This window comes from Salmo salar, chromosome 01 (assembly GCF_965601325.2).
Source record: "Salmo salar chromosome 01, fSalSal1, whole genome shotgun sequence".
Taxonomy (NCBI): Eukaryota; Metazoa; Chordata; class Actinopteri; order Salmoniformes; family Salmonidae; genus Salmo; species Salmo salar.
Window position 1 is genome coordinate 31,049,578 of NC_138291.1, and position 18,840 is coordinate 31,068,417.

Genomic DNA, 18,840 nt, shown 5'->3' on the forward strand with positions numbered 1-18,840 from the left:
AATTAGATTTAAAAAAACACCTTATGGAACAGAGGGGACTTTGAAGCAACACAAACATAGGCACAGACACATGCATACACACGATAGCATATGTACTATACACATGGATTTAGTACTGTAGATATGTGGTAGTGGTGGAGTATGGGCCTGAGGGCACATAGTGTGTTGTGAAATCTGTGAATGTATTGTAATGTTTTTAAAATTGTATAAACTGCCTTAATTTTGCTGGACCCCAGGAAGATGGGGATCCATAATAAATACAAATATTATGACACCGTATTTTACCAATGAGATAACAACAATACTTGCTGCATGAGTACTGTCTCAAGTCATTCCAGAGCAGACTGGAGAAGCTGAGACACGAGGAGAGCCACCCGAAAGTAAAAAAAAAGCCCTACACTATACATTATGTAATCCCTCATTGCCTGGTCCTTCATGGGATGCTGAAACTGGCTACAGAGTGGTGGAGGTGATTCCAGGATCCTGGTGTCTGACCTGTCTTCCGGGAGTAGGGGGGGACAAACCACAGCTTTCACTATTTTGGCAGCGTAGTCTGTAAAGACACAAATAATAAACAGGCATTTCAACATTTAGATAATTTGACTTAGGTGGTTTTGGTCTTCATTGGCCTAAGTGTGTATCCAAAATTCTTGGCCTTTGGGAAGGAGAGGGAATACCTCAGCAGGTTGTGTTTTCTTACTGCCTGCATCCGTCCAGTGTTCTCATTGTAATGTAAGGCTGGGGCGGCAGGTAGACTAGTGGTTACAGCATTGGACTAGTAACCGAAAAGTTGCAAGATCGAATCCCCGAGCTGACAAGGTAAAATCTGTCGTTCTGCCCCTGAACAAGGTACTGTTCCCAAGCTGTCATTGTAAATAAGAATTTGTTCTTAACTGACTTGCCTAGTTAAATAAAGGTAACATTTTTTTTAAAAGGCTGCAATAAAAAAAAGAAGCACAGGAAGCATTTGATGAGTTGGCTTCCAATTGAGAGACACAAACAATGGAAAGGGTTTTGATACACTTGACTGTAATAATGACAGATTCAGTAGTATTGCTTTATCAATACTGCATGCATTCCCTTGTGGGAGAAGGTAGCGCTTCGACAGGAAGTGCAGCATCAGAGAGTGGTACTCCTCTAGCCCTGATGTCTGGTAGTCAGGGGATAGTTGCGAGATGTCCTTCAGGATCAAGGCCCCATGTAGAATCTTCTCCAAATCTATTGAGGTCCCAGAGTCTGGAATTTGATTTAAAAACAGAATGAACTATTATATTGTAAGATTGGCTGTTCTGTAAAAATACATGTACTACATGTAGGATATGTACACTGACTTAGTTCCAGCCACTCCTTTGTCCGTTCCTCTGCTTGCAGTGGTGTATGATGACACAAAGGCGTGAGTGGCATCAGTAGGTTGGTATGCTGGTTCTGTATGTGGTACAGTGTAACGTTTCCATTTTGGCACAATAATTTCCCTGCTTTCTTCAGGAGTCATATGACCAGTAGGTGTGGTTGATAGTGGCGTTCCGCCACTGCCCAACATAAGCACACCCTCTCGAGTGGTGTCAATTTTCTTGTGTAAAGCTAATCACATTAGAAAACGGGTAATACAAATGTTCACATGGATGAGTAGAATAGTTATACCCACTTATACAGTATAATGACACAAAGTTAAATATTTCTTACATTTAGCCAAATATCAATGCGATGCTTTGTACCTGGCATGTTCTCCCAGATCCATTTAACGATCTATCTGTTTGGGTCAGAGATGAGGGTTCCAACCACCAGCTCAGCTTAGTCCTCTTCAACCCCTCCAGTTCACACCACGTGGCGCTCTTCACCTCATTGCTCTTACATACAAACAAAAAAAGAAATACACTTCAATGCAATTAAGCAAATCAGATTTGACACATCAATGTGACAAATTGTTGCATGATTTTACAGTATAACAATAGATAACATTCAGAAAGTATTCAGACCCCTTGACTTTTTCCACATTTTGTTACGTTACAGCCTTATTGTAAAATGGATTACATTGTTTTTTCCCCCTCATTTAACTACACATAATACCCTATAATGACAAAGCAAAAACAGGTTTAGAAATGTTTACAAATGTATTACAAATTAAAAACACTGAAATATGACATTTACATAAGTACTCAGTACTTTGATGAACCACCGTTGGCATTGATAACAGCCTCGAGTCTTCTTGGGTATTCAGAGACTTACATTTACATTTAAGTAATTTAGCAGACGCTCTTATCCAGAGCGACTTACAAATTGGTGCATTCACCTTATGATATCCAGTGGAACAACCACTTTACAATAGAAGGATTACTTTATCCTATCCTAGGTATTCCTTAAAGAGGTGGGGTTTCAGGTGTCTCCGGAAGGTGGTGATTGACTCCGCTGTCCTGACGTCGTGAGGGAGCTTGTTCCACCATAGGGGTGCCAGAGCAGCGAACAGTTTTGACTGGGCTGAGCGGGAACTGTGCTTCCTCAGAGGTAGGGGGGGCAGCAGGCCAGAGGTGGATGAGCGCAGTGCCCTCGTTTGGGTGTAGGGACTGATCAGAGCCTGAAGGTACGGAGGTGCCATTCCCCTCACGGCTCCGTAGGCAAGTACCCTGGTCTTGTAGCGGATGCGAGCTTCAACTGGAAGCCAGTGGAGTGTGCGGAGGAGCGGGGTGACGTGAGAGAACTTGGGAAGTTTGAACACCAGACGGGCTGCGGCGTTCTGGATGACAAGTGCCTGGATTAGGACCTGCGTCGCTTCCTGTGTGAGGCAGGGTCGTACTCTGCGAATGTTGTAGAGCATGAACCTACAGGATCGGGTCACCGCCTTGATGTTAGTGGAGAACGACAGGGTGTTGTCCAGGGTCACGCCAAGGTTCTTAGCACTCTGGGAGGAGGACACAATGGAGTTGTCAACCGTGATGGCGAGATCATGGAACGGGCAGTCCTTCCCCGGGAGGAAAAGCAGCTCCGTCTTGCCAAGGTTCAGCTTGAGGTGGTGATCCGTCATCCACACTGATATGTCTGCCAGACATGCAGAGATGCGATTTCGCCACCTGGTTATCAGAAGGGGGAAAGGAGAAGATGAATTGTGTGTCGTCTGCGTAGCAATGATAGGAGAAACCATGTGAGGATATGACAGAGCCAAGTGACTTGGTGTATAGCGAGAATAGGAGAGGGCCTAGAACAGAGCCCTGGGGGACACCAGTGGTGAGAGCACGTGGTGCGGAGAGGGTGGAGAGGAGGATCTGGTGGTTCACAGTATCAAAGGCAGCAGATAGGTCTAAAAGGATGAGAGCAGAGAGAGTTAGCTTTAGCAGTGCGGAGAGCCTCCGTGACACAGAGAAGAGCGGTCTCAGTTAAATGACCAGTCTTGAAACCTGACTGATTTGGATCAAGAAGGTCATTCTGAGAGAGATAGCAAGAGAGCTGGCCAAGGATGGCACGCTCAAGAGTTTTGGAGAGAAAAGAAAGAAGGGAAACTGGTCTGTAGTTGTTGACATCGAAGGGATCGAGTGTAGGTTTTTTGAGAAGGGGTGCAACTCTCGCTCTCTTGAGGACGGAAGGGACATATCCAGTGGTCAAGGATGAGTTGATGAACGAGGTGAGATAAGGGAGAAGGTCTCCGGAAATTGTCTGGAGTAGAGAGGAGGGGATAGGGTCAAGCGGGCAGGTTGTTGGGCGGCCGGCCGTCACAAGTCGCAATATTTCATCTGGAGAGAGAGGGGAGAAAGAGGTCAAAGCATAGGGTAGGGCAATGTGAGCAGGACCAGTGGTAGAAAGTGGACCAGCGGTGTCGTTTGACTTAACAAACGAGGAGCGGATGTCGTCAACCTTCTTTTCAAAATGGTTGACGAAGTCATCCGCAGAGAGGGGGGGGATTCAGGAGGGAGGAGAAGGTGGCAAAGAGCTTCCTAGGGTTAGAGGCAGATGCTTGGAATTTAGAGTGGTAGAATGTGGCTTTAGCAGCAGAAACAGAAGAGGAAAATGTAGAGAGGAGGGAGTGAAAGGATGCCAGGTCCGCAGGGAGGCGAGTTTTCCTCCATTTCCGCTCGGCTGCCCGGAGCCCTGTTCTGTGAGCTCGCAATGAGTCGTCGAGCCACGGAGCAGGAGGGGAGGACCGAGCCAGCCTGGAGGATAGGGGACATAGAGAGTCAAAGGATGCAGAAAGGGAGGAGAGGAGGGTTGAGGAGGCAGAATCAGGAGATAGGTTGGAGAAGGTTTGAGCAGAGGGAAGAGATGATAGGATGGAAGAGGAGAGAGTAGCGGGAGAGAGAGAGAGCGAAGGTTGCGACGGCGCAATACCATCCGAGTAGGGGCAGAGTGAGAAGTGTTGGAGGAGAGCGAGAGGGAAAAGGATACAAGGTAGTGGTCGGAGACTTGGAGGGGAGTTGCAATGAGATTAGTGGAAGAACAGCATCTAGTAAAGATGAGGTCAAGCGTATTGCCTGCCTTGTGAGTAGGGGGGGAAGGTGAGAGGGTGAGGTCAAAAGAGGAGAGGAGTGGAAAGAAGGAGGCAGAGAGGAATGAGTCAAAGGTAGACGTGGGGAGGTTAAAACCTCTTACATCTAGACGTTCCGCTAGCGGAACACCTGCTCCAATATCCAATGATAGGCGTGGCGCGAATTACAAATTCCTCAAAAATACAAAAACTTCAATTTTTCAAACATATGACTATTTTACACCATTTTAAAGACAAGACTCTCCTTTATCTAACCACACTGTCCGATTTCAAAAAGGCTTTACAGCGAAAGCAAAACATTAGATTATGTCAGCAGAGTACCCAGCCAGAAATAATCAGACACCCATTTTTCAAGCTAGCATTTAATGTCACAAAAAACAAAACCACAGCTAAATGCAGCACTAACCTTTGATGATCTTCATCAGATGACACACCTAGGACATTATGTTATACAATACATGCATGTTTTGTTCAATCAAGTTCATATTTATATCAAAAAACAGCTTTTTACATTAGCATGTGACGTTCAGAACTAGCATTCCCACCGAACACTTCCGGTGAATTTACTAAATTACTCACGATAAACGTTCACAAAAAACATAACGATTATTTTAAGAATTATAGATACAGAACTCCTTTATGCACTCGCTATGTCCGATTTTAAAATAGCTTTTCGGTGAAAGCACATTTTGCAATATTCTGAGTAGATAGCACGCCATCACGGCTAGCTATTTTGACACCCACCAAGTTTGACCCTCACCAAACTCCGATTTACTATTATAAAAGTTTGATTACCTTTCCTGTTCTTCGTCAGAATGCACTCCCAGGACTTCTACTTCAATAACAAATGTTGGTTTGGTTCAAAATAATCCATAGTTATATCCAAATAGCGGCATTTTGTTCGTGCGTTCAAGACACTATCCAAGGGTGACGAAGGGTTACGCGCCCGACGCGTTTCGTGACAAAAAATTCTAAATATTCCATTACCGTACTTCGAAGCATGTCAACCGCTGTTTAAAATAAATGTTTATGCTATTTTTCTCGTAAAAAAGTGATAATATTCCGACCGGGAGTCATTGTTTACGTTCAAAGACGAAAGAATAAAAACATGGAGTCGACTCGTGCACGCGCCTCAGTCTCATAGTACTCTGACCGACCACTATCCAAATGCGCTAATGTTTTTCAGCCAGGGCCTGCAAAGCCACGATTCAGCTTTTTGCCGCCTTCTGAGAGCCTATGGGAGCCGTAGGAAGTGTCACGTAACAGCAGAGATCCCTTGTTTTGGATAGAGATGATCAAGAAGGCCAAGAAATGGTCAGACAGGGTACTTCCTGTACAGAATCGTCTCAGGTTTTGGCCTGCCAAATGAGTTCTGTTATACTCACAGACACCATTCAAACAGTTTTAGAAACTTTGGAGTGTTTTCTATCCAAAGCTAATAATTATATGCATATTCTAGTTTCTGGGCAGGAGTAATAATCAGATTAAATCTGGTATGTTTTTTATCCGGCCGTGAAAATACTGCCCCAAATCCATAACAGGTTAAAGTCACCCAGAACTGTGAGAGGTGAGCCATCCTCAGGAAAGGAACTTATCAAGGCGTCAAGCTCATTGATGAACTCTCCAAGGGAACCTGGAGGGCGATGAATGATAAGGATGTTAAGCTTGAATGGGCTGGTAACTGTGACAGCATGGAATTCAAAGGAGGAGATAGACAGATGGGTCAGGGGAGAAAGAGAGAATGTCCACTTGGGAGAGATGAGGATTCCAGTGCCACCACCCCGCTGGCCAGACGCTCTCGGGGTATGCGAGAACACGTGGTCAGACGAGGAGAGAGCAGTAGGAGTAGCAGTGTTATCTGTGGTAATCCATGTTTCCGTCAGCGCCAAGAAGTCGAGGGACTGGAGGGTAGCATAGGCTGAGATGAACTCTGCCTTGTGGGCAGCAGACTGGCAGTTCCAGAGGCTGCCGGAGACCTGGAACTCCACGTGGGTCGTGTGCTTGGACCACCAGGTTAGAGTGGCAGCGGCCACGCGGTGTGAAGCGTTTGTATGGCCTGTGCAGAGGGGAGAGAACAGGGATAGACAGACACATAGTTGACAGGCTACAGAAGAGGCTACGCTAATGCAAAGGAGATTGGAATGACAAGTGGACTACCCGTCTCGAATGTTCAGAAAGTTAAGCTTACGTTGCAAAAATCTTATTGACTAAAATGATGAAAATGATACAGTACTGCTGGCTGGTGAAGTAGGCTAGCTAGCAGTGGCTGCGTTGTTGACTTTGTTTGAAAGTGTAGCTGGCTAGGTAACCTCGATAGTTTCAGTACTACACCTTTATCATGATACAAAGGAAACTATGACTTGTCCCGAAGCCACTCCTGCGTTGTCTTGGCTGGGTGCTTAGGGTCGTTGTCCTGTTGGAAGGTGAACCTTTTCTTCAGTCTGAGGCCCTGAGCACTCTGGAGCAGGTTTCATCAAGGATCTCTCTATACTTTGCTCCGTTCATCTTTCCCTTGATCCTGACTAATCTCCTAGTCCCTGACTCTGAAAAACAACCTCACAGCATGATGCTGCCATGCCCATGCTTCACCGTAGGGATGGTGCCAGGTTTCCTCCTGACGTGACGCTTGGCGTTCAGGCCAAAGAGTTCAGTCTTGCTTTCATCAGACCAGAGAATCTTGTTTCTCATGGTCTGAGAGTCTATAGGTACCTTTTTGCGAACTCCAGCGGGCTGTCGTGCATTTTACTGAGGAGTGGTTTCCGTCTGGCCACTCTACCATAAAGGCCTGATTGGTGGAGTGCTGCAGAGATGGTTGTCCTTCTGGAAGGTTCTCCCATCTCCACAGAGGAAATCTGGAGCTCTTTCAAAGTGACCATTGGGTTCTTGGTCATCTCACTGACCAAGGCCCTTCTCCACCAATTGCTCAGTTTGGCAGGGCGGCCAGCTCTAGGAAGAGTCTTGGTGGTTCCAAACTTCTTCCATTTAAGAAGGATGGAGGCCACTATGTTCTTGGGGACCTTCAATGCTGCAGATATACCCTTCCCCAGATCTGTGCCTTGACACAATCCTGTCTCTGCACTCTAAGGACAATTCCTTCCACTTGGTTTGGCTTGGTTTTTGCTCTGACATGCACTGTCAACTGTGGGCCCTTATATAGACGGGTTTGTGCCTTTCAAAATTATGTCTAATCAATTGAATTTACCACAAGTGGACTCCAATCAAGTTGTAGAAACATCTCAAGGAAGATCAATTGAAACAGGATGCACCTTAGCTCAATTTTGAGTCTCATAGCAAAAGGTTTGAATATTTATGTGAATAAGGTATTTCTGTTTTTTATTTTTAATACATTTGCAAATGTGTCTAAAAACCTGTTTTCGCTGTGCCATTATGGGGTATTGTGTGTAGATTGATGAGGATTTTTTTTATTGAATCCATTTTAGAATAAGGCTGTAACGTAGTAAAATGTGGAAAAAGTCAAGGGGTCTGAATACTTTCCGAATGCACTGTAAATGTATTAGATTAAAACCTCTTAGGGCTAGGGGGCAGTGTTCGGAAGTTCGGATGAATGACGTGCCCAAAGTAAACTGTCTGTTACTCAGGCCCAGAAGCTAGGATATGCATATAATTGGTAGCATTGGATAGAAAACACTCTGCACTTTCTAAAACTGTTAAAATAATGTCTGTGAGTATAACATAACTGATATGGCAGGCAAAAACCCGAGGGAAATCCATCCAGAATTTCTTTTTGAGGTCACAGGCCATTTCAATGCTAGTCTATGGGATATACAAATAAATAGCTCCCATATTGCAGTTCCTATGGCTTCCACTAGATGTCAACAGTCTTTAGAAAGGGTTTCAGGCTTGTTTTTTGAAAAACGAACAAGAAGTTGTAGTTTTTCCCCAAGGTGTCTCTCATTAGAAAAGTAGTCTTGTTGCGTGTGTCAATGAGGTGCGCGCTCTTCGTTATTTATCTTCCCTATTGAACATACTATTCTCTGTCTTAAATTTGATCATTTATTTAGATATTAGAGTACCTGAGGATTAATTACAAACATCGTTTGACTTGTTTGGATGAACTTTACTGGTAACTTTTTGGATTCGTTTGTATGCATGTTGAACGAGTGGATTACTGAATCAAGCGCACCAACTAAACAGACATTTTTGGGATATAAAGAAGGACTTTATCGAACAGAATGGCCATTCATTGTGTAGCTGGGACCCTTGGGATTGCAAACAGAGGAAGATCTTCAAAGGTAAGTGATTTATTTTATTGCTATTTGGGATTTTGTGACGCCTGTGCTGATTTGAAAACGTATTTTGATGTGGGGCGCTGTCCTCAGATAATCGCATGGTATGCTTTCGCCATAAAGCCTTTTTGAAATCTGACAACGCGGTTGGATTAACAAGAAGTTAAGCTTTTAAATGATGTAAGACACTTGTATATTCATGAATGTTTAATATTACAATTTTATAATTTGAATATGGTGAGCTCCAGCTTTACCGGATGATGTCGATTTTGATCCAGATAGCGGGATCCGTGCCCTAAGAGGTTTTAACAATTTATATGTTCAGGATCTTGTTGATTCTCTTTTCAACAGCAGTGAATGTCCCAAACTTTGCAGAGTGGCCAGACTATCACTCCGGGACTATCACTCCATATGCTGCCAAGAACAGATCCCCACCCATTTCTTTGAGGATTTCGCTGGTGCCACTCTGCTCGACATCCCATGTCTTGAAGACTGCTGGCTCAAGGTGGCTATGCTGATGACAGAAGAATGTGCTGCGATGAATGGTGGCCACTCCCATCATGCAAAGCATTCGGAGGACATTGGTCGGCATACAACTTGACACCAAAATGGCAGCAAAAAGGAGCAGATTGCCTGCTGGCACCCTCCCAATCATAGGCTGGCTGGATCATTCCCTTACATGATTTCGCGAACTGCAGATCTGCGTGATGTTGAGCGCTGCTCGTCTGGCTGTTGACGTAGTCCCTGGAATCTCCACACCCAACACAGACTTGGAAAAGCTTCATCAGTTGGGACTGGAACACAAAACAAGTATTTCCTTGTCCAGACTGGCTGAAGCTTCGGGCTCCCTGAGAGTGAATAAAATATGTCAGACCTTATTAGAACGGCAGACATTTTTACAGATGCTGTAGGGCAAACACAGTTGTGTTCACAATTTACAATATGCACGCCACTACTCACCCAATGATCACATCATCTTCCTCTTCCTCAGCTTTTATTCTAATCAATTGTTAGTATTGACAGCTGTTTCACAATAACTGCCTGGTCATAACGTGAGGTGAGAAGTATAAATGTGACATACGTGTCACGTTCTGACCATAGAAAGCTGTTATTTTCTATGGTAGAGTAGGTCAGGGCGTGACTGGGGGGCTAGTCTAGTTTATTATTTCTATGTGGGGTTCGTTTGTTTTTCTATGTTGGTGATTGTGTATGATTCCCAATTAGAGGCAGCTGGTAATCGTTGTCTCTAATTGGGGATCATACTTAAGTAGCTTGTTTTTCACTTGTGGGTTATAGGATATTGTTTATGTGTAGTTTCATTGTAGTCACGGTTCGTTTATTCTTTATTTGTTTTGTATTTTTCTAAAGTTTCACTTTCTAATACATTTTGTGGAACGCTACTCACGCTGCGCCTTGGTCCGACCATTATTATTATAATGAACGTGACAGAATATCCCATCTACAAAGGACCAAGCAGCGTGCCAGGGAGATAATGGCATCCTGGTCTGTGGAGGAGCTTAGGGAGAGAATATTCTGGGCCTGGGACGAAATAGTGGCAGGTGATAAGAGCCTGCCATGGAAGCAGGCGGAAGCAGCGAAGGAGGGGACAGTGACAAAGTCGTGGAGGAAGGCCACAGAAACCCCAAGAACATTTTTTTGGGGGGGCACACGGGGTGGTTGGCAGAGCCAGGTTTCAGACCAGAGCCAACTCCCCGCACTCGCTTTAAGGAGCGTGTGACCGTTCAGGCACCATGTTATGCGGTGATACGCACTGTGTCTCTAGTGCGCATTCACAGCTCGGTGCCAGCTCCTTGCACTTGCCGTGCGAAAGTGAGCATCCAGCCAGGACGGGTTGTGCCAGCTCTAGGCTCCAGACCTCCAGTGCGCCTCCACGGTCCAGTATATCCTGCACCGGTTTTACGCACCAGGTCTCCAGTGCGCCTCCACAGCCCAGTGCATCCTGTGCCTGCTCCCCACAATCGCCCCGAGGTGCGTGTCACCAGTCTGGGGCTACCTGTCCCGGCTCCATGCACCAGGCCTCAAGTGCGCCTTCACAGTCCAGAGCTTCCGGCGACAGTTCCCAGTCCAGAGCTTCCGGCGACAGTTCCCAGTCCAGAGCTTCCGGCGACGTTTCACAGTCCAGAACCTCCTGAGACGGCCCACGGCCCAGAGCCTCCTGAGACGGCCCACGGCCCGGAACCTCCAGCTCCATGGCTGGAGCTTTTTTCTGCGTTGGTGCCCAGTCCAGGCACAGCGTCCAGTCCAGCTTCAAGGCCAGAGTCTTCTTCTGCGTTGGTGCCCAGTCCAGGCACAGCGTCCAGTCCCATTCCATGGCCGGAGCCTTCCCCTGCGTCGATGCCCAGTCTAGGCACAGCGTCCAGTCTGGGTCCAGGGCTGGATCCGCAGGATGAGCGGGTTCTTCGGCCCGCACCAGAGCTGCCTCCGATGCTGGCGGATCCGCAGGATGAGAGGGTTCTTCGTCCTGCACCAGAGCCGCCACCGATACTAGACACCCCCCCAACCCTCCCTTTTTGTTTCAGGTTTTGCGGTCCGAGTCCACACCCTTGGGGGGGGGGGGTACTGTCACGTCCTGACCATAGAAAGCTGTTATTTTCTATGGTAGAGTAGGTCAGGGCGTGACTGGGGGGCTAGTCTAGTTTATTATTTCTATGTGGGGTTCTAGGTTTGTTTTTCTATGTTGGTGATTGTGTATGATTCCCAATTAGAGGCAGCCGGTAATCGTTGTCTCTAATTGGGGATCATACTTAAGTAGCTTGTTTTTCACTTGTGGGTTATGGGATATTGTTTATGTGTAGTTTCATTGTAGTCACGGTTAGTTTATTCTTTATTTGTTTTGTATTTTTCTAAAGTTTCACTTTCTAATAAATTATGTGGAATGCTACTCATGCTGCCCCTTGGTCCGACCATTATTATTATAACGAACGTGACAATACGAGAAGACAAAACAACATATCAAATCCAAAGTAACTAGGGCAAATATATAAGAGGATGACACACCACGCTTCTTGTATGTGGCATTAGAAATGACACCTGTGTGCCTTTATTTACATTTTTTTTTTTACATTTTAGTCATTTAGCAGACGCTCTTATCCAGAGCAACATACAGCAGTGAATGCATACTTTTCATACATTTTTTTGTTGTTGTCTTTTTTTAATTTTTTGTACTTGCCCCCTGTGGGAATCGAACCCACAACCCTGGCGTTGCACACACCATGCTGGCGTTGCAAACACCATGCTCTACCAACTGAGCCACACATGGTTGAGAAGTATACAGTTTGAGGACATATTTCATTTGTCTTGTATGAAAATACTTTTTAAAAACTTTTTTTATGACACATTCCAGTTACATGCTAGCATGGCCAGTAGCTAACGTTCGCCTGCTGGAACTAGCTAAGTAGCACCGGTTCTCCATATGACTTTGAGAAATAGTGCATTGTGGATAGTTCAGAAGATATCTTGGAAATAAGTTAAGAAATATGTAAAAATGCTAAACATAACTATGTTTGTAGTTATAGGTAACCAGATCATGACTACAAATAAGTTACTAAGTGTTTGACCACACTTTGATGTTACTCTGGTGAGTAAAAACTAATGCCCCCTACCCTTTAACCTCAGGCTACCTAATCTCAGCCTTGATCAGGGAAGGGTAGACTAGTGGTTGGTGGTAAGCTCAGGAACCACAGGAGCAGGTGTGCCAAATGCACAGCCATTTTCTTAACTGGTCCCACACCAGTATAAGGTAGAACATTCAGTGCCTATGAAGAGGAGTAGAGCTTTTATGAGTTAGATCATTAATTGATTAATAACTGTCATAATTGATGCCTTATGACATCTGGCATATAGACCTGTGGTTAGGATCAAATTACTAATCACTTTTCTTCCAGTTTTATGTATGGAGAGCTGACGGACAAGAAGACAATAGACAAAGTCAGAGAGACATTTGATAATTATGAGTCCAACTGCTTTGAGGTCCTGCTATACAGGAAGAACAGTGAGTGTTCACATTTAATTGTTCACATTGTATATGTACTGCATATTCTATTCTATTGTATAAAAAAGAAAATGTAAACAAAATGCACCTTATGAGAAAAACAACTGTTACTACTACATTGTAAAGAATCCATTCTGTCTGCAGGGGCGCCAGTGTGGTTCTATATGCAGGTGGCCCCCATCAGGAATGAGAATGACAAAGTGGTTCTCTTCCTGTGCACCTTCAAAGACATCACTGTCTTCAAGCAGCCCATCGAGGACGAGTCCACAAAGGGTAAGGACGAGTCCACTTCGGGTAAGTCTCTCTGTGGCTCTCGATCATGCTGAACTGTGGCTGTTTGCTTGTTATGAAGAGCCAGTCTATGAATTACTGGAAATAAAAAGGTCTTGTGATTGTTGTGGGCAGAACCTACAGAAGATGTGGGTGTTTTTACCCTCTCCTCCTAGATGAGTGATGCACGTTGTCAGGACTTTGCCCTGGGTTCTGTTCTTAGCAGTGTTAAGCGGGTGTGTTTGCCCTTTGACAAGAAGAATGCTGTACCCCTGAGGGACCACTCTCCCCCGCGGCACAGACTCCCCATCACCATGCCTCGTCAGAGACTTACTGCTGGGAAAACCAAGCTCATGGGATTGGAAGATGACTAACACATGATGATCAACACATTATGATTATTATGGGCTTTACATGCTGTTAATGTTGGGAGCAGGTTGACCAGAAACAATACCATGACAGTCAGGGATATTGTCAAAAGATTACGTTTTGTTGAACATTTTACAGGACATGCAACTTCTGTTGTTGTTTTTAGTCAAGTCAAGGGACTTTCATCTTTTGTAAAAAACAAAAAACAAATACGAGTCAAATTACATGTATACATTCCATTCATACAGTTTACAAATAAAATCATACCGTCTCAATTTACAATTTAAATATTAAAAGTTCAAGATATGTAAACTACTAACATGAAACCATTGAAATCCTCTGGGGTGAAATGAGCACCGCATACAGTGCCCGTGGTTCCCTTAACCTTACTCTAATCCATTTATATTTTGTATTTTATCAGGAGCTTATTAGCATCTGTCCTCTAATTGCTTGTGATGACCTTACCATAGAATGACTGCTGTGTGTCCAGACCTTGTCAAGGGGTCACTGATTAGGAGTGGACCCAGAGCAGAGCTGTAGTGTGGACTGTCGCAGTGTTCAGTGTTATGGGATGGCAGACATGGATGGGTCTGAAGGGTATGGAAGCTGAATGCTCACACTATAGAAACACAACCTCCTCATGCTATAGCTCAAGCTGCTCCCACAGCTCAACACCCATTCACATCAGCTGAGGAGGAGAGACTCCAACTAGACTGATTAGCCTTTCCACACGTATTCGTCTACGCTTTGAATTCAAAAGTGTTAAGTATTCACTGTCAGTGTTTCCCCTAGGATTTTTTGTTCAGTAGTGGTGGCAAGGGTAGGGTTGGCGGGGGGTTGCATTGCTACTAGTGTTAGTGCAATGACATGCTAGCTGTTCCCATAGACTTCCAGTCATTGAGCCAACGACTATCTCATGTTTTTTGCATTGGTGGCAACAATTCAGCAGCCACTGCTGCTAAAGGATTCGAGGGGGTACTCTGACTGTATTTCAGCAGAAATGATTTGATCATCATATGCAGTTTGTTCGGGGGTGATGCTTGGATTTAGTTCTTGCTATTTTTAACTTCGCCACATTGTATTAAGTTGTTCTGGTCGGGTTGTTTTCTTTTTGTTTTCTCGAGGGCTAGCAGAATACACATTAGCCTGTTTTACAAGGCTCTTTCGGGCTATTACAGTAAAGATTGGGGGCTCTTTACATGGTCAGTGTGGAGTGATGCTTTGCCCTGATGGCATACAATGAGTTACACAACTCCTAACACTCTCTTCATCCAAGGGGAGGTCAGTTGTATCTGTTGCAGTGCCGTTGTGAGTAGGCTGCCGCTGTGGCCTGTGTGGGTCTCTGCCACTGGTCTCCTTTCACCCTGCTGCCCTTTGGGAAAAATAGCTGAATTAACTTACTTTTGAAAGGAAGTGAAAGAGTATATGAGGTTAGAGACCCTGGAGTTGAGGGCTATTTCAAATCCCTGTTTCGCTCTGTGGTAATGGCACCTGAAAGGGTTTGAGTGATCTTATATTTCATCCTGTACAGTCTTCACATTATTATGGTTTATACAGCCGACATGAGAGTGGAGCTGTAGTTATAATATATGCCATTTAGCAGACACTTTTATCCAAAGCAACTTACAGTCATGCGTGCATACTGGGTCCCCATATTCAAACCCACTATCCTGCCGTTGCAAGTGCCATGTTCTACCAAATGAGCTACAGAGGACCCAGACCTTTGCTGTGCATGCCTAGTGCCTACATCATCACTGTGACTTTGAATCCATAGCTGCTGGTTTTACAACAAGATAAAGTCATCTTTAGATAAAGTCATGTATTAACGTATGGTTAATAACGTATGCTTTCAGTGTTTCTCAAAGTGAATATCATTTATGTACCCTTTCCATATGGCCAAGCTGTGCTAAATGTGTCAATGTTTTTTTATGTTTGCAGGATGGACCAAGTTTGCACGGCTGACACGGGCACTGACACATAATAACCGCAACACCAGCCACCACACCACACCACAGCAGCTCACTCCTATGAGCAGCCATGAGGTCAGCCAACCCAAGCAATCCCGTCTGGCAGAGGTAAGTGCTGTGTCACATGTAGAGCTGGGAGTAAACCAGGTTAGGGTTGTGGTGTAGGGAGTTAGACAGACCATCATCCTGATCACGTTCAGGTCCTGGACCTAATGCAGAGAGAGAGGACAGACTATTAACATACAGGGGCTAAACAGAGAGAAAAACAGAGATGGCCAAAACGTGTTATTTTATAACAAACAGAAGAGCAGATACAAGAGGACGTTTACGTAGAAAATTGATTGACCTAATGTTTGACTGTACACACATACAAACACACACACAAACACACCTCCCTATACATACTGTACGTTCAAGTTTTATTAGTCATATGTATGGGATACTCTTGCTATACACCATAAGCATAACATAAGAAGGCACAATTTACAGTCCAATATTTACATGTGTTTTGAAGAAGGGGGGATTGCGGGTCAAGTGTTTAAATTGTGCAGCAGTTGTGATGTGTGTGTAGCATAAATGTATATGAGTGTGTGTGTGGATGTGTGGATGTCTGTGTGGGTGTGTGCATGAGTGAGTGAGTGTGTGTGTGTGTGTGTGTGCTAAGGTGCGGAAAATCAGAGTAGGTGGTCAGTCCAGTGAAGGGTGTTCCGCAGTCTGATGGTTTGTAGATAGAAACTGGCTCTGAGCCTGTTGGCATCAGACCTCATGCTCCAATACTATCTGCCAGATGGTAAGGAAGTGAACAGCTCGTGACTGGGGTGTGGGTGGTCCTTGATAATGCTGCGGGCCTTCCTCAGGCACCGTTTCGAGTAGATGTCCTGGATGGGTGAGAGCACGATCCAAGTGATGTGATGGGCCTTGCGGTCATGGACGGAGTAATTCCCGTACCAGGCATTGATGGAACTGGTCAGGACTCTCTCAATGGTGCAGCGGTAGTATTTGGAGAGGAACCGGGGTGGCATGCCAAATTTCTTCAGCCGCCTTAGGAAGTAGAGACACTGTTGCACCTTTTTGACAAGAATGGTGGTGTTGTTGGTACATGTCAAGTAGTCGTTGATGTAGATGCTGAGGAACTTAAGTCTCTCTACTGCAGTCCCGTTGACAATCAACTCCTTTGTTTTTCTGACATTGCGAGAGAGTTTGTTGTCCTGGCACCACAATGCCAGTTTACTTACCTCCTCCCTATAGGCTGACTCGTTGTTATTGGTTATCAGGCCTACAACTAAGCTGTCGTCAGGAAACTTGATGATGGAGTGGGTGTCGTGCAAAGCCACAGTCGTGGTCGAACAGGGAGTACAGCAGAAAGTTGAGGAAACACCCCTGGGGGACCCCTGTGTTAAGAGTCAGTGTGGAGAAGGTGTTGTTGCCAATCCTCACAGCCTGTGGTCAGCCCGTCAGGAAGTCCAGGATCCAGTTGCAGAGGGTGGTGTCCAGACCCAGGGCTCTGAGCTTGGTGTCAAGCTTGGAGCGAGCAATAGTGTTGAATGCTGGACTGTAGTCAATCAACAGCATTCTCAGATGTGTTACGGCCGTTTGAGTAGCGATGGAAATGGCATCTTCCATGGATCTGTTGGAGCGGTAGGCAAATTGGAGTGGGTCTAGTGTGCCTGGCATGCTGGCCTTGATGTGGGCCATGACCAGCTTCTCGAAGCACTTCATGATGACCGGGGTGAGTGGGAAGGCATGATAGTAATTTGGGCATGTCACCTTATTTTTCTTGGGCACTGGGATGATGGTGGTCTCCTTGAAGTAGGTGGAGACTACAGCCTGGGACAGGTACAGGTTAAAGATGTCAGAGAAGACAGCTGGTCAGCACACACTCTGAGGACGTGGACAGGGATGCCATCTGGGCCGGCGACTTCGTGAGTATTTACTCTTTTGAGAGTTTTCCTCTTGTCAGCCTCGGAAAGCGAAAGCACCTGGTTGTCCGGAGCAGCGAGATTGTTCCTGGATGGCTCTGTATTGTCTGCCTCGAAGCGAGCATAGAATGTGTTAAGCTCGTCTGGGAGGGAGGCTTCGGTGGGCAACGCACAGCTGGATTTGCCTTTGTAGTCTGTGATAGTCTGTAGTCCTTGCTACATGCGTTGCGAGTCTGAGTTGTTAAACATCAATTCAAGTTTAATCCTGCAGTATGGGCTCCCAGCAAGGTATGGATGTCTCTGTTCATCCAGGGTTTTTGGTTAGGGTATGTCCGGATTGTTATTGTGGGTACAACATCATCAACACATTTACTAATGAAGCCTGTGACTGACAATGTATATTCCTCAATGTTGATGGATGAGTCCTGGGTGGGTAAATCTTTGAACATATTCCAATCACTATTCTCAAAACGGTCCTGCAGCATAGAGTCTGCCTTCTCTGTCCTCTGTGGCCCGCGACAATAAAGACTGCTTCCGGATGAGAGGATTCTTGCTGGCTAATGATCTTGTACAGTTCGCTGTGGGCTGCGGCTGTACTGGGCATCATTAATATTGCATGCATAGCAGAGAGACGGAGGCAGTGTGCCGCGAGCACTTTCACTGTCTCCGTCTGTTGGAAACTCAGATGACTTGTTTTGGGACGAGCCATGTTCACTTTACCTTATCTTTTCCCTAGCTAAGTGACCTTACCTGGCTGGCTAACTATCCTGAGTCATCTATTGATGTTTCAGGGCAGTGGATTATTTGACATAAACCTTATTGTTAGATTTTCAATCCTGCCCCTTTGGTAAGTACCAATAAACAGCATCTACAGTGTATTCGGAAAGTATTCAGACCCCTTGACTTTTTCCACATTTTCTTATGTTACAGGCCTATTCTGAAATTGATTAAAACAATTAATCTACACACAATACACCATAATGAGAAAGTGAAAACAGGTTTTTAGAACTTTTAGCAAATGTATAAAAAAAACGAACTTAAATCACTTATTTATATAAGTATTCAGACCCTTTTCTATGAGACTTGATATTGAGCTCAGGTGCATCCTGTTTCCAGTGATCATCCTTGAGATGTTTCTACAACTTGATTGCAGTCCACCTGTGTTAAATTCAATTGATTGGACATGATTTGGAAAACACACACCTGTCTATATAAGGTCCCATAGTTGACAGTGCATGTCAGAGCAAAAATCAAGCCATGAGGTCGAAGGAATTGTCCGTAGAGCTCCGAGACAGGATTGTGTCAAGGCACAGATCTGGGGAAGGGTACCAACAACTTTCGGCAGCATTGAAGGTCTCCAAGAACACAGCGGCCTCCATCATTCTTAAATGGAAGAAATTTGGAACCACCAAGACTCTTCCTAGAGCTGGCCAACCTGAGCAATCGGGGGAGAAGGGCCTTGGTCAGGGAGGTAGCAGGGACTGAGAAACTAATCAGGATCGAGGGAAAGATAAATGGAGCAAAGTACAAAAAGATCCTTGATGAAAACCTTATCCAGAGCGCTCAGTACCTCAGACTGGGACAA

At 45.1% G+C, this 18,840-nt stretch overlaps 1 protein-coding gene across 1 annotated transcript in view; it reads left to right on the forward strand.

Annotated features, from left to right (window-relative positions):
- Window positions 1-18,840, forward strand: part of kcnh5b (potassium voltage-gated channel, subfamily H (eag-related), member 5b) — a 98,830-nt gene that overhangs the window by 8,286 nt on the left and 71,704 nt on the right. The window contains exons 3-5 of the mRNA XM_014190142.3: window positions 12,624-12,730; window positions 12,875-13,024; window positions 15,308-15,444. Coding sequence (XP_014045617.1) covers window positions 12,624-12,730; window positions 12,875-13,024; window positions 15,308-15,444 — 394 coding nt within the window. The remainder of the gene's footprint in view (window positions 1-12,623; window positions 12,731-12,874; window positions 13,025-15,307; window positions 15,445-18,840) is intronic.